The following is a 15,862-nucleotide window of genomic DNA, read 5'->3' as shown; positions in this document are numbered from 1 at the left end:
GTGTTTTAAAGTCAGCCATTTGTGTTGAAACCAAACAGAATTGTCATGTTCAGCTGTAAGGATGGGAAAAGCTGTCAAGAAGCAAAAGCAGAAAGGAAACCACTGCCAATGTGTGGGATATAAAAATCAAGCCTGGGTGAAATAATTTTAAATTAGTTCTATGGGAGTTATTTTTATCTTAGTCGATTTTCCTCATCGGTAAAACGGGGATAATAACTTCCACCTTATGTCGATTTGACAGATAATCAAAAATAATGATGTAAAACATTTAGAACTGCACTTAGGCTTTCTGCAGTGGTCTAATGGTTATCTCATAGCTTTAACCCAAATGCTACAATGTTGGGCAAGCAAGGTCAATGCTTCAAGTGAGGTGAGAATGGCCGTTAGGGGTCAGTGTTCCATTAATGGCCAAAAAAGTAGAGGAGGAGAGAGGCTTAAAACCTTAATGTATCTTTAAATATTCATTTGAGGTCGCAAGCGTTCCTTTCTCCTGACCTCTGTCAGCCTGCTTGAATTTTTAACCTAGAAACAGTTCTTCCCGCCGCTACCTTCCCCTACCCTAATTTGGGAAAGTGTCCTGGAACTGCCCCCCTAAGCCTTGGCCCTCTTTTTCCTTTACCCTTGAGTACTCAGAAGGCTTAAGTCCCAGAGCTGCTGAGGGACAGGAGAGGAAAGGAATTAATAAGCCGCAGCCTGCCAGGACTTTCATCCCAGGACAGCATAAATTCATGAAAACATTCGTTCATTCAGCAAAGGTTGAGAACCTGTGTGCCAGGCTCCTGCCAGGCCCTAGTCTCTGACGTCATGGAGCCCCCAGCCCATTGAGGAAGACCGATAGGATATAATGAAGCACAAAGAAACAGAAAACACAAGGAAAGATAAGCGTTGCAAAGAAATGAACGGGGAACTATTGGAATATCTGGACCGACCTCCTTTAGATGAAGGGCTGGGAAAGTCATTTGTGAGAAAGTGACCTGAAAGGTGATCTGGGGGAGCTGCTCTTGGCCTTGATCTCCGTGTAGCTCCCCAGCCCCTCGGTCCCGAAGCCTAGCGGAGGCTCGGCGGGAAGGCCCCGGGCCGGGGGCGGAGCCAACTTCACAGCGAAACACGGAAAGCGGAAGCCGCGGCCCCGCTGCACCGTGGTCTGCGGAGCTGCTGTTGCCTATCTCTCGGCCGGCTGAGTCACGGCCCTTCCAGGCCCGGCCTAGCGAGGACGCGCGCCCGCCGCCCCGAAGCAGCTGCCACCCGGGCCTTGGGACCTCTGCACTTGACTTTTTCCAGAGGCACAAAGCCTTTTGCCGTTGCCGTAGCGACTGGCAGCCTAGCTAAGACCGCCTTCACTTTCTATCCCCCTCCTTTTCTAGCTCATTCTTTGCTTATTTTAGGGTCTGTCCGATGACCCTATAGGTCGGGCTTGGAGGGCGCCGGCTCTTTGGCAACAGATTGCCCTCCTCTGGGCGCTGGGCGGCCGGCTGCCTCCGAGGCTGGGGCGGCCTCCGTAGTCTCCATGGTAACGGCCCAGACGGCGTCTCCGCCTCGGGGGGAAGATGAGGCCTGCCTGGCCCGCCGCCTCACCCCCGGCCTCATGGCCGGGCCGGGGCCACTGAGGAGGAAGGTCCCGGCCGCCGGACTGCGGGGCAGCGGGCACCAGGTGAGAGCAGGACTCTGGGGAGCGGAGGAGGTGGGGTGCAGGTCAACTCCAGCGACCTCCCCTCCTCTCCCTCTTCCCTGCATCCCTGAACACACTCGCACAAAATATCGCAGAGAGGCTTCTCCGGTCGCCACTGCGCCAGAGGTTTTTTTTGCTATGCTTTTGTTTTTTTCCTGGCAAACAGCAGGGGAACGAGACGGTCAGCAGCGCATGGAGAGGCTGAGATAAGCGTTTTTTGAGTTCTACCCAAATTGGGAGAGTACCTTTCAGCAACTGGACTAACCGACTGGTTTTCCTTCATTTTCAGTGAAATCCCATTCTCTGGCTGGAGACACAGATGGCCTCAAATGAGAGAGATGCTATATCGTGGTACCAAAAGAAGGTAATATCAATGTATTTTTATTTGTAAAGCATGCTTCCTGCAAAAAGGTCCCACAAAGAATACCTATCATGTTAGTTTTCCCTGAGCTTGGTAGTACAGGTATTCTTACATGATATCTCTCAACATAAATGGAAAAACTGATGGACAAGGTCATTAGGTCTTTTGAACTCAGTTCCAGGTCCCCGAATAAGATTTTCAACCTCCCATCTCCAGGCTGCATTCACAGTGTCACAGCAATGCTTTGAGAGTTTGCTTCTGATCAAACTGCTGTTTTTTCAGGCATAAAACTTTTTATCTGCACAGCTCAGATTGGTACTGTCAACAATCTTAATGAGCTGTCCATTACCTTTTATTTCTCTCTAGTTTCCTGCTGATGTTTTTCTTAAGTGGAAGTACCTTTTAAGGTGATATTTAATTTGAAATATTTTGGACATTGCTTTTCAACTTACTTTTAGATCCAGCTAACTTGAATTTATTTTTATTTTTTTATTTTTTTATTTTTTTGCGGTACACGGGCCTCTCACTGTTGTGGCCTCTCCCGTTGCGGAGCACAGGCTCCGGACGCGCAGGCTCAGCGGCCATGGCTCACGGGCCCAGCCGCTCCGCGGCATGTGGGATCTTCCCGGACCGGGGCACGAACCCGTGTCCCCTGCATCGGCAGGCAGACTCTCAACCACTGCGCCACCAGGGAAGCCCCTAACTTGAATTTTGAAGGAAATAGTCCTAGGAAATAATAATTTATTCTAGCCTCAGAGAAGTACAGACATTTCCCAGGTATCATATGGATACTTAATAGTTTCATGACTTTTGTGAAACTTGACCCCAATAAAAGGATTTCCTTTGCATCACTTAAATAGCCTGCTTCCTATTTCAGATTGGAGCATATGATCAGCAGATATGGGAAAAGTCAATCGAACAGACTCAGATTAAGGTAAATTGATTTCTTTGATTTTTTTTGCTTTGTTTTACTGCTTTAATATGAAGAGTGGATTGTATTTACTTTTTTAAAATTCTGCACTTATCCACCAAATATGGTGTTCTTTGTTCTTTGAAGTTTATAAGGAAAACAACACTGCAAATGGTATGATAAACGGCAATTGACATTTGGCCGCCGTATCAGGGAAATAGAAAGGGGTGGTTGGTCTATGATGAATTTGAAAGCAAATGTCCCATATAAATGGGGCTATGGCTTTTTAACTCTGGCGGTAGTTAGAGTTAGTTAGTTAGTGGTAATGCAGGCCCAGTATTGCCACAGCTTCAGGGTTCTCAAGAGAAGCTGTGAATATGCATTTTTATGTGAAATATCCAGGTTTTTTAGAGCATCTCCTCCTCCTCCTTCCCCCCTCTACTTCCTATTCTCCCCCTCCCTCTCCTCCCCCCTCCTCCCCTACCTCCTCTTCCTCTTTTTCTTCCCTGCAAGTCAAATAAAATCCATTTGTTGCCTGAATCTCTTTTTCAATTATTGGTTTAGAGTATGGGCCTAAGTATTTCAGGTTCTTAAACTTTTTTCTACACTGCTTTTGGAACTGAGCAGATTCTTGGAGTTATTTCATGCTAGCCAAGCAACCAAAAATTGATGTGTAATTCAGAATGCCAGTTTATTAATTTATAATAGGGGAGGGAAGGGTTAAATAATCTAATGTTCCAAAATCAGGGTTGTGGGATCAACATGTTTGGCGGGGGGAAGCAAATTAGTCATGGAAAGGTTGCTTGGTAGCCAAATGTAATTGCCTAGTCTTGAGAGATGGGGAAAAGCCTAAAGACCATCCTGCCCTTACAGAATGTCTTTCTATTGACATTAATACTTAGATCTACAGATTCCAGGGTCTTACCTCCTTGGAAAGTACTGAATAATGGCTGGCAGACTTTTGTTTTTGGACCTTTCTTTTTTAAAGATTTTTCCATAGACCCTCTATTAACATTAAAAAAATGTATATATGGGTGTAATACAACTTAATAGTTTTATTTATCTCCAAGTCAGATTGATTGGACTGGGATGTTTAAATCTCGGGTGAAATACTTTTAGGGCAAATTCTTTTTGTAAGCCACTCAATTAGAAGGTTGTTTGAACTAAATGGTACTTGGATAACTTTTCATAATTTTGTACAGTCCTTGATGTTTTATATTAACAGGAGATGGGATTAGGATGAATAAATCCCCCAGTTTTATTTTGTAACTCTCTAAATCCTGTCCTGTTATTCTTTTGTGAGCTCTGAAAAGTATGGATAGTAAGTCTGGTATAATGGAAAGAGCACAGAACTGGGAGTTGGATCTCCTTTTGTGACCTCTGTCTAGCCTTGTGATCTTGAACAAGCACTGTAGTTTGTCTGGGTTTTGGTTTATTCTTAAAAGGATTTTACTTCCTGCTATAGAATTTCATTACCTACCTCCTTCCCCTACCCAATTTAAATATTTCCTCAACTCTTATTTCCATGCCATTTTATACATACCTTCCTTTTGGTACACCATCTCCTGTGTTATTTGTTAACCTGGGTGTTTTCATGGACCTCAAGGGCAGGCATTGCATTTGTATCCCACTCTTAGAACATTCTGAGTCATACTAGGAACTCAGTGTTTCTGTATTTGATTAAACTCCAACTATTATGTATATTTTTATTCATTGTTTTCTCAAAAGGTAATCTATCTAATACCTCCTTAATGTATACTTTTTAATTTAGCAGTGGAAAGAATAAAATTAAAGAGAACTCTAAAAATTTACTGAGTTAATGTACCAAGGCCTCCCAGGTGCGAAGAATACAGTCAACAAGACACACATGGTTCTTGCCTTCATGAATTTTACAGTCTAATGGTAGTGGGAGAAAAGCCAAGTTATCTTTTTAAGTATGTTTAAGTCTTAGATGGAAGCTGACCAAAGTATAGGACACAAAGAAGTATTTAATGCAATTTAAAACAGATTACACAAATATAATTTTTTTTGAAAACAAATTTAAAAAGAAAAGGAAAGAAAACTAAAAAAACTAAAAAGAATAACAATATTAACATCAGATCACAATATAATAAAATTAGAAATTACATAATAAAAATAAAATTCAAAATTATAAAAAATACAAATTTAAAAAATCTTAACTTGGATCATGAAAAGTGGTAGGAACTGTTCTACAAACATTTACTGAGCTACTATGTTTAAGACATTTTGCTTGGTGCTGAGCACAGAAGTACAACGCTTGTATAAGGGAAGATAAGTAGCCCAATCCGGTTGGGGTATAAGGTAAGCAGATGAGATGATAGGTCATAAATCAGTTTAGAGCTGAGCTGACTGCTTTACTAAGAACTTTAGATACTGTACTATATAAAATGAAAAAATTTGTATGGTTTTTAAGTAGAGGGGACACATCATATCTGTATTTTTGAAGGATAGAAATAAAAACGTAGATATAACAAAATTTGTAGAATGCTTCCAAAATAATACTTGATGAAATTATATCACTCTAAATGTCTATATTAACAAAAAATGTCTAGATTGACTAGGAAGTAAGAGTTACAATGATTCAAGTTAACATACAAAGAATCTGAGAAATAAAACAATAATAAGTCAAGGTAAAGAAAACAATAATAAGTCAAAGTAAAGAAGGGGAAGAAATATCAAAAATAAAACTAAAACAGAGACTTCCCTGGTGGCGCAGTGGTTAATAATCCACCTGCCCATGCGGGGGACACGGGTTTGATCCCTGGTCGGGGAAGATCCCACATGCCGCGGAAGAGTGAAGCCCGTGCACCACAACTACTGAGCCTGCACTCTAGAGCCCGTGTGCCACAACTACTGAGTCCACGCACCGCAACTACTGAAGACTGTGTGCTCTAGGGCCTGTGCTCCACAACAAGAGAAGCCACTGCAATGAGAAACCTGCACACTGCAAGGAAGAGTAGCCCCTGCTTGCTGCGACTAGAGAAAGCTCGCGCACAGCAACGAAGACCCAGCACAGCAAACCCCCCCCCCAAAACAAAAAAACCTAAAACAATGTTCATGTATTCTTCATTTAACAAATATTTGTTGAGCACTTACCTACCATGTGTCAGGCAGTAGGATGGGCACTATATCTATATAAGGATGAGCAGAAACACTCAACATTTTTTGGAGCTTATGGTAAAGTGGGAGACAAACAATAATAAAATTAATCCTGCTAATGAATAAAAATTACTTTGTGGTAAATGCAAAGAAGGAGGGCTACTATTTGCAAGCTATTATAACAGGGAAATGGACCTCGTCAAGGAGGTCAGAGAAGCCTTCCCTGAAGAATTGATGCTTCAAATGAGATCTGAATGATGAATAGCAGTTAATTAGGTCAAGAACAAATATACTAATCTGACACAAACTCTTTCAGAAAGCAGAGGAGGAAGTATGCTTCCCAGCTCATTTTTTGAGACCAGTATTACCCTGATTCCAAAGCCAGACAAAGACAGCACAAGAAAATTTGTCATAACTGTACTACAAAGCTACAGTAATCCAAACAGTATGGTATTCGCACAAAAACAGACACATAGATCAGTGGAACAGAATAGACCATCCAGAAATGGGCAGTGTATTATATGGGAAATTAATCTACAACAAAGGAGGCGAGAATATACAGTGGGGAAAGGGCAGCCTCTTCAGAAATGCTGTTGGAAAAGCTGGAAAACTACATGCAAAAAAATCAAACTGGACTACTCTCTCCGTGATGCACAAAAATAAATTCAAAATAGATTAAAGATTTTAAATGTAAGACCTGAAGCTGTAAAACTTCTAGAAGAAAACATAGGTTGTACACTCTTTGACATTGGTCATAGTAATATTTTTGGATATGTCTCTTCAGTCAAGGGAAACAAAAGCAAAAATAAACAAATAGGACTATGTCAAACTAAAAGACTTTTGCACAGCGAAGGAAACTATCAATAAAATGAAAAAACTACCTACTGAATGGGAGAAGATATTTGCAAATGGAATATCCAATAAGGGGTTAATATTCAAAATATACAAAAAACTCATACAACTCAACATCAAAGAAACCAAACAACCCAGTTAAAAATGGGCAGAGGATCTGAATAGACATTTTTCCAAAGAAGACATACAGATGGCCAACGGGCACATGAAAAGATGCTCAACATACTAATCATCAGGGAAATACAAATCCAAACCACAATGAAATATCACCTCACACCTGGCAGAACAAATTACAAGTGTTGGTGAGAATGTGGAGAAAAGGGAACCCTTTTGCACTATTGATGGAATGTAAATTGGTGCAGCCATTATGGAAAACAGTATGAAGATTCTTCAAAAAATCAAAAATAGAACTACCATATGACCCAGCAATTCTACTGCTGGGTATTTATCTGAAGAAAACAAAAACACTAATTAGAAAAGATATATGCACCCCTATGTTCATTGCAGCATTATTTACAATAGGCAAGATATGGAAGCAACCTAAGTGCCCATCGACAGATGAATGGATAAAGAGGATGTGGTATCTATATACAATGGAATATTCCTCAGCCATAAAAAGCATGAAATCTTGTTGTTTGCAGCAACATGGATGACCTTAGAGGATATTATTCTAAGTGAAATAAGTCAGACAGAGAAAGACAAATACTGTATGATTTCACTTATATGTGGAATCTAAAAAAGTAGATAAACAAACATAACAAAACAGAAAGAGTTACAGACAGAACAAACAGGTGGTTGCCAGAGAGGAGTGGTGAGGGGAAGAAATAGGTGAGGGAGATAAAGAGGTACAAACTTCCAGTTGCAGGATAAATGAGTCACCAGTATGAAAGGTACAGTGTGGGGAGTATGGTCAGTAATTATGTAATATCTTTGCATGGACAGATTATATCTAGACTTATGTTAGTGGTCATTTTGAAATCTATAGAAATATGGAATCACTATGTTGTATAACAGGAACTAACAGACTATTTTAGATCAATTGAATTTCAAAAACAAACTCATAGAAAAAGAGATCGGATTTATGGTTAGCGGGGGGGGTATTGGAGGAGGAAGAATTGGATGAAGGCGGTCAGAAGGTACAAACTTCCAGTTATAAGATAAATAAGTACTAGGACTGTAATGTACAACATGAATATAAATAACGCTGCTGCATGTTATATATGAAAGTTGTTGAGAGTAAATCCTAAGAGTTCTTATCACAAGGAAAAAAAATTTTTTTTCTATTTCTTTAATTTTGTATCTATGAGACGATGGATGTTCACTAAACTTATTGTGGTAATCATTTCATAATGTATGTAAGTCAAATCATTATGCCATATACCTTAAACTTATACAGTGCTATATGTCAATTATATCTCAATAAAACTGGAAGAAAAAAATCCTACCTGAGGCATAATATGGAGCTTTTAATAAACTATCATACTGATTTATTAAAAAAAAAGAAAATTTGTCCTAAACATAAGTATAAAAATCTTTAAAAAAATATTAACAAACCAAATTCAACAACATGTAAAATGGATTATCTACCATGACCAAGTGGGATATCTGAGAAATATGTTGTTGGTTTAACGTTTGAAGATAAATTAATGTAATATATCATATTAATAAGGGATAAAATGCATGGTCTTTTCAGTAGAGACAGGAAAAGCATTTGACAAAATTCAATGTCCATTACTGATAAACTAGTAATTTCTTCAATCTGTCAAAGGATGTCTATTAAAAAACCTGTCATTGGGATTGACATATATACACTAATATGTATAAAATAGATGACTAATAAGAACCTGCTGTATAGCAAATAATAATAATAAATTATCATGTATTTAAAAAACAAAAACAAAAAACCTACAGCTAACACTATAGTTAGGGATTAAAGACTGAGTGCTTTGTCCCTCAAATCAGGAACAAAGCAAGGATGTCTGCTCTCACCATGTCCATTTAACATTGTACTAGGGATTCTAGCCAGTGCGGTAAGGCAAGGAAAAAGAAATAAAAGGCATTGAGAAAAGAAAATGAAAATTGCTTTTATTCATGGTGACATGATTCCATATTTAGAAATTCCCAAGGCATTACTAACAATAAATGAGTTTAGCAAGGCCTCTAGATTTAAGATCAATATACAAAAATTATTTGTATTTCTATATACCAGCCATGAGTATTCCAAAAATGAAATTAAGAAAACAGTTCATTCACAATACATCAAAAAGAGTAAAATACTTAGGAATAAGTTTAACATAGTATGTATAAGACCTGAATACTGGAAACTACGAACATTGCTAAGAGAAATTAAAGATCTGAAGAAATGGAGTAGCATTTCATGTTTGTGATCTGAAAGACTTAACATTGTTAAGATGGCAACTCTCTCCAAATGTATCTATAGATTCACTATAATTCCTTTAAAGTTCCAGCAGACTTTTTTCTTTTGGTAGAAATTGATAAGCTAATTCTAAAGTTCATAAGGAATGTAAAGGACCTAGAATATTCAAAACAAGTTTAAAAAGAATAGAGTTAGAGGACTTATTGGATCTCACAATTTACTGTAAAGCTGTAAGTAATTCAGATAGTGTAGTATTGGCATGAGTAATAGATAAATGGAACAGAATAGAAAATCTAGAAATAAATCCTTACAGTTTTGATAAATTGATTTTGACAAAGATGCCAAAATAATTCAATGAAGAAGTGATAGTCTTGTCAACAAATGGTGCTGGAACAATTGGATAGTTACATGTATAAAAATGAACTTTGATTCTTACCTCACACTGTACACAAAAATTACTTAAAAAAGATCATGGACTTAAGTGTAAGAACTAAAAGTCTAAGGTTTGCTAGAAGAAAACATAGAAGATCTTTGTTAGCCAGGACATGGAAGAACCAGAACTCTCATACACTGCTGGTGGGAATGGAAAGTAGAAAAATTTAAATATATATACTTCTCATATGACCCAGCATTTCCACCCCTAATTATCTACCTAAGAGAAATAAAAACATATGGGCACATGCAAATATTCATAGAAATACTATTCATAATTGCCAAAAACTAGGAAAAAAATCCAAATGTCTATCAACTAGTGAGTAGGTAAACAAATGTGTTATATCCATACAATGGAACATGACTCAGAAAGAAAAACTATTAATACATACTACAACATGGATGAACCTCAAAAATGTTATGCTAAGTGAAAGGGACCAGACACAAAAGACTATATTCTGTGATCCAGTTTATATGAAATTTCTAGAAAAGGCAGGTTTATAGAAATAGAAAGCAGATCAGTGTTTGCCTACGGCTGGGGGGATAGGAACAGAGATTTATTGCCATTCTTGTTTTTCAGGTGATGGAAATATTCTAAAATTTGAATGTGATGATGGTTGCACAACTCTATAAATTTACCAGAAATCCACCAAATTAACTACTAAAACTACACTAAAAATAAGTGAGTTTTACAGAGTATTAATTATATACCTCAATATAGCTATTTTCTTAAATCACATCAATAGAAAAAAATAGGAGAAATCATAATGTAGTACACAACAAATTCATATATATTCCCAATGAAAATTGTCTTCTAAAATTTCTTAATTGAAAAAATATATTAAATCTAAGGTCTAACATTATTTTCGGTAATGAAGCTCAACTTAGTCCCCCCCCCCACAAAAAAATAAAACAAGAATGGCCCCTATTACTATTATTTAACATGCTGTTTGAGATATATTTGCAAAGATGAGCAAAACATTCAAATTAATATTATCTTTGCTTTTAAAATATTCTTTTATTTTTCTAATTAATATTAGAATTAAAAAATCAGTGTTTGAAAATGATATGATTTTACACCTAGGAAATTTTAAATGGCTAATCATAAACACAGAGGTGATTTCAGCTGTATTTGTAACCTTTTATTTCTTGAACTGGATAGTGGGTACATGACAGATGAGACACCTCATTAAAGATGACAGTTGGAATATGTGCATTAATCTCCATCTGATTTCTTCTGAAAATTCTCTAAAATTATAATAAATAAGAAAAAAATCAGTCTACAATAGGAGTGAAAGAATGGGAGAGAAGACTACTGTAAAAGAGAGCTGTTAACACAATTTTGAAAGTCGGAAAATGGAGGTAAAGCAAATAAAAATGTAAGTGTCTATAGTAGGGGATGCCAATGGGAAACAAGTGAATTCCCTGTTTTAAAACACCTGTATTTAGTGGTTACCAGTGGGGAGAGGGAAGTGGGGAGGGACAATATAGTGGTAGGGAATTAAGAGGTGCAAACTATTATCTATAAAATAAGCTACAAGGATATATTGTACAACACAAGGAATATAGCCAATATTTTATAAATAACTATAAATGGAGTATATAACCTTTAAAAATTGTGAATCACTATATTGTACACCTGTAGCTTTTATAATATTGTACATCAACTATTCTTAAATTTAAAAAAGATTAAAGGAAAAAGACCCCTGTATTTAATTTCTGAAAGACTCAGGAATTAGATGCATCAGGTATATCTGCAGGTATGAGGTAGAACTGGAAATAGGATTGTTTGAGCATATGTATAAGGGGCAATAGACCTACCCCCAGATCTTCCACCTTATTCTACACAGCCTCATAGTTACCTTATCTTCCTCTGACAGAAGATTGAAGTTTGCTCTCTGGAGAGGCTGAAACAGAGAAGTTCTGGATTCTGGAATACCATACACAAATGAGAATGGGGTGAAATACTGTACTCATAAAGGAGATTAAGTGAAAGTCTGGTGGCCAGGCTTATAATCTCTAAACAGAAGACTGGAATTTCTTTTTGCACAAGCTGACTGAAAAGACCTAAGGATACTGGAAGTGAAATGGCTGGCTACTCTCTACAACGAGGCCACTGTTCAACAAGCTTCCCCTACTGCACACTGAATGGGCATTCAGCATGCTAGTGCCTCACTCTTAAGTGTAAATGGATAACTGAAGACGCTCAAATATTTGAGACCTAAAGATAAAGGAGGAAAGAGATTTTAAAAAATGATACAGGAATTATAAGAATACTATTTTTAAAGATATAATTAATATATTTAAAGAACTGCATACTATTTTTTTTAAAGTCTATAGATGAAAAAGTAAGAGAACCAGAAAATAAAAATAACCGAAGTAAATTCAGTAGAAAAGTTGGAAGATAAAGTTGAGGCCATTTCCCAGAAAAATAGTATGAAAGAGCAAGGAAAAAAAAAAATAGAAAAGTGAGTGCAGTTCATGCAGGAAGCCTAAAATCCAACTAATAGGTGTTCCAGGAAATGGAAATATGTGGAGGAGAAGAAATTATCGAATAAATAATATTTTAAAATTTCCCAGAGCTGAAATACACACATTTACAGATCAAAAGGATCTTTTGAGTGATCAGCATTATTATGAAATTTCAGAACTAAATTTTAGAAAGATTCAGTTCAATCTGCCTCTTGTGTTTCTCCTGTGAGTCTCCTTTATTCACACAAAACACTGCTTCTGGTCACTAAATGTTTGGAGGTTTTTCCCTACACCAGGCAATTCTCTGTGACACCAGCTGGGTATCCTACAATTCAACTCATTTCTGACACTGTGTTCCTGGAGGTAGTGTCAGCTCACACAGGTTAAGGGCTTGGTCCCACAAAACTGCTCCTTACCCCACTTTGGATGCCAACTGCAAGAAGTAGGTCCTAGGTTACCCCTAACTTCTGTCCAATTTGGCTACAAGTCAGAATTTCCCACAACCTTCTCCTCAGGTTTGATTAATTTCCTAGGGTAGTTCACAGAACTCAGGGAAACACTTCCTTAAACATTTACCAGTTTATTAAGGAATATGATAAAGGATACAGATGAATAGCCAGATGAAGAGATACATAGGGTGAGGTCTGGAAGGGTCCAGAGCACAGGAGCTTCTGTCCCTGTGGATTTTGGGGTATGTCACCCTACTGGAGTGGATGTATTCACCAAGCTGGAAGCTCTCTGAACTTCATGGAGGCTTCATCTAGTAGGCATGATCAATCATTAACTCTGTTTTCAGCCCTTCTCCCTTTGCGAGAGAATGGGGGAGAGGGAGGGCCTGAAAATTCCAAGCTTCTAATCATAGTTTGTTCCTTCTGGTGACCATCCCTCATCCCAGAGACATCCAGGAGCCCACCTAGAGTTGCCTCATTAGAACAAAAGGCACTCTTGTCATCCAGGAAATTACAAGGGTTTCAGGGGCCCTGTGTCAGGAACTGGGAACAGAGACCAAAATAAATTTCTTTTTACAAATCACAACATCACAAGAACACTTGAAATTAGAGCCTGGGTTAAGCAGGGAATAGAGAGAAGGTTCAAAACAGATCTTATACAAGATTGGGAGTCAGAATGACATTGGGCCTCTCAGCAGCAACTTCTGGCTCGTTGGAACTTAGAAGACGATGGAACCTTCAAAGTTCTCAGAGAAAATGGCTTTCAATCTAAAACTTTATGCCCAGTCTAACTATTAACCAAGTATAAAGGCATCACATGAAGATATATTCAAACCGTCAAAGTCTAAAAAGTGTGTCACTCATGTCTCCCCTCAGAGGAGGACATATACTGTATACGAGTGAGTAAACCAAAAAAGAGGAATCCATAGTATCAGGAGACAGGATGGCTGACACAGAGAGAGGTAAAAAGAATTCTGGATTCTTAAGAGATGTCCCAAGATGAAAGTTCATTTATTAGGCCTAGAAAATAACAAGACCAGAAAGGAGCAGGCGGACAGGAAACTGTGGTATATAGACATCTTCAAGGAGGAAAAAAAAGAAACCAGTGTTTGTTGTGTTTGAGCACACTGGGAGCAGATCTGTAACACTTATAGGGAGTTTCAAAATGAATTAGTAATGTATATGTAGAAAGTTAAGTGAATGAAAAAAATGAAGCTTGTCATATATGGCCTTTCTTATGTTGAGTTTCTTTCCCTCTATACTCGCTTTGCTGAGTTTTTATCATAAATGGGTGTTGAATTTAGTCAAATGCTTTTTCTGCATTTATTGAGGTAATAATATAATTTTTATCCTTCGTCTGGATAATGTGGTGTATTCGATTGATTTGTGGACATTGAACAGTCTTTACATCCCAACATAGGAGCACCTAAATATATAAAGCAAATATAAACAGACCTAAGGGGAGAAATAGAGAGCAATACAGTACTAGTAGGGGACTTCAGTATCCAACTTTCAACAATGGATAGATCATCCAGACAGAAAATCAATAAGTGGGCTTGAACTGCACTTTAGACTAAATGAACCTAACAGACATATACAGAACATTCCATCCATCAGCAGCACAATACACATTCTCCTCAAGTGCACATGAAACCTGCTTCAGGATAGATCATATGTTAGGCCATGAAACAAAGTCTTAACAAATTTAAGAAGATTGAATTTATATCAGGTATCTTTTGACCATGGTGTTATTAAACTAGAAATCGATAACAGGAGGAAAACTGGAAAATTCAAAAATATGTGGAAATTAAACAATATAATCTTGAACAACCAATGGGTCAAAGAATCAATTAAAAATTTTGAGACAAGTGAAAAGGAAAAATTTTATACACTTACAGTGAACTGTCTGCAAAAGAAATTAAGAAAGCAGTTCCATTTACAATAGCATCGAAAAGAATAAAGTGCTTAGGAATAAATTAAACAAGGGGTGAAAGATCTGTACACTGAAAAATATGGAACATTGATGAAAGAAATTGAAGAAGACACAAATGAAAGATAGTTCATGTTCATGGATTGGAAGAATTCCTACCTTTAAAATGTAATGTACAACATGATAAATGTAATTAACACTGCTGTATGTTATATATGAAAGTTGTTAAGAGAGTAAATCCTAAGAGTTCTCATCACAAGGAAAAATTTTTTTTTCTATTTTGTTTATTTTGTATCTATGTGAGATATTGGATGTTCTCTAAACTTGTAATTATTTCATGATATATGTAAGTCGAATCACTGTGCTGTACACCTTAAACTTATACAGTGCTCTATGTCTTTATATTTCAATAAAACTGTAAGAGAAAACAAACAAAATCTATTATTTGGAAAAGGAAAAAAATATTGTTAAATTGTCCATACTACCCAAAGCAATCTACAGATTCAAAGCAATCTCTATCAAAAGTCCAATGGCATTTTTAACTGATACAGAAAAAATAATCTTAAGATTCATATGGAACCACAAAGGGACCCCAAATAGCTAAAGCAATCTTGAACAAGAAGACCAAAGCTGGAGACATCTCATTTCACTTTCTGATTTCAAATTATATTACAAAGCTATAGTAATAAAAACAGTATGGGGCTTCCCTGGTGGCGCAGTGGTTGAGAGTCCGCCTGCCGATGCAGGGGACATGGGTTCGTGCCCTGGTCTGGGAGGATCCCACATGCCGCGGAGCGGCTTGGCCCGTGAGCCATGGCCATTGAGCCTGCGTGTCCGGAGCCTGTGCTCCGCAACGGGAGAGGCCACAACAGTGAGAGGCCCACATACCGCAAAAAAAAAAAAAAACAAAACAGTATGGTACCAGCATAAAAGACACATAGAGCAGTGGGACAGAATAGAGAGCCCAGGAGTAAACCCATGCACATAGGGTCAACTAATCTTTGGCAAAGGCACCAAGAATACACAATGGAGAAATGACAGTCTCTTCAATAAATGGTGTTGGGAAACTGGATATCTTCATGCAAAAGAACGATATCAGACCCTTATTTTACACCAAAAACAAAAATAAACTAAAAATGGATTAAAGACTTAAATGTAAGACCTGAAACTGTATAACTCCTAGAAGAAAACATAGGGAAAAGTCTCTTGGACATTGGTCTTGGAAATGATTTTTTTGAATTTGACACCAAAAGCACAGGCAACAAAAGCAAAAATAAACAAATGTGACTA

General features: G+C 37.6%; 1 protein-coding gene across 3 annotated transcripts in view; it reads left to right on the top strand.

Moving 5' to 3' along the window:
* Positions 1-1,988: 1,988 nt before the first annotated feature.
* The window catches only part of PHTF1 (putative homeodomain transcription factor 1), a gene marked incomplete at both ends in the record, with an annotated part of 60,338 nt that continues 46,464 nt past the window's right edge, over positions 1,989-15,862 (top strand). For all 3 annotated transcript variants that reach the window (XM_079697571.1, XM_079697570.1, XM_079697569.1), the window contains 2 exons: positions 1,989-2,033; positions 2,908-2,964. In XM_079697571.1, the coding sequence (XP_079553697.1) occupies positions 1,989-2,033; positions 2,908-2,964 (102 nt within the window). The remainder of the gene's footprint in view (positions 2,034-2,907; positions 2,965-15,862) is intronic.

This window comes from Hyperoodon ampullatus (genome assembly GCF_949752795.1).
Source record: "Hyperoodon ampullatus genome assembly, chromosome: 2".
Classification (NCBI taxonomy): domain Eukaryota; kingdom Metazoa; phylum Chordata; class Mammalia; order Artiodactyla; family Ziphiidae; genus Hyperoodon; species Hyperoodon ampullatus.
The sequence above is the reverse complement of the archived record's forward strand: the minus strand, read 5'-3'. Positions and strand labels throughout refer to the sequence as shown.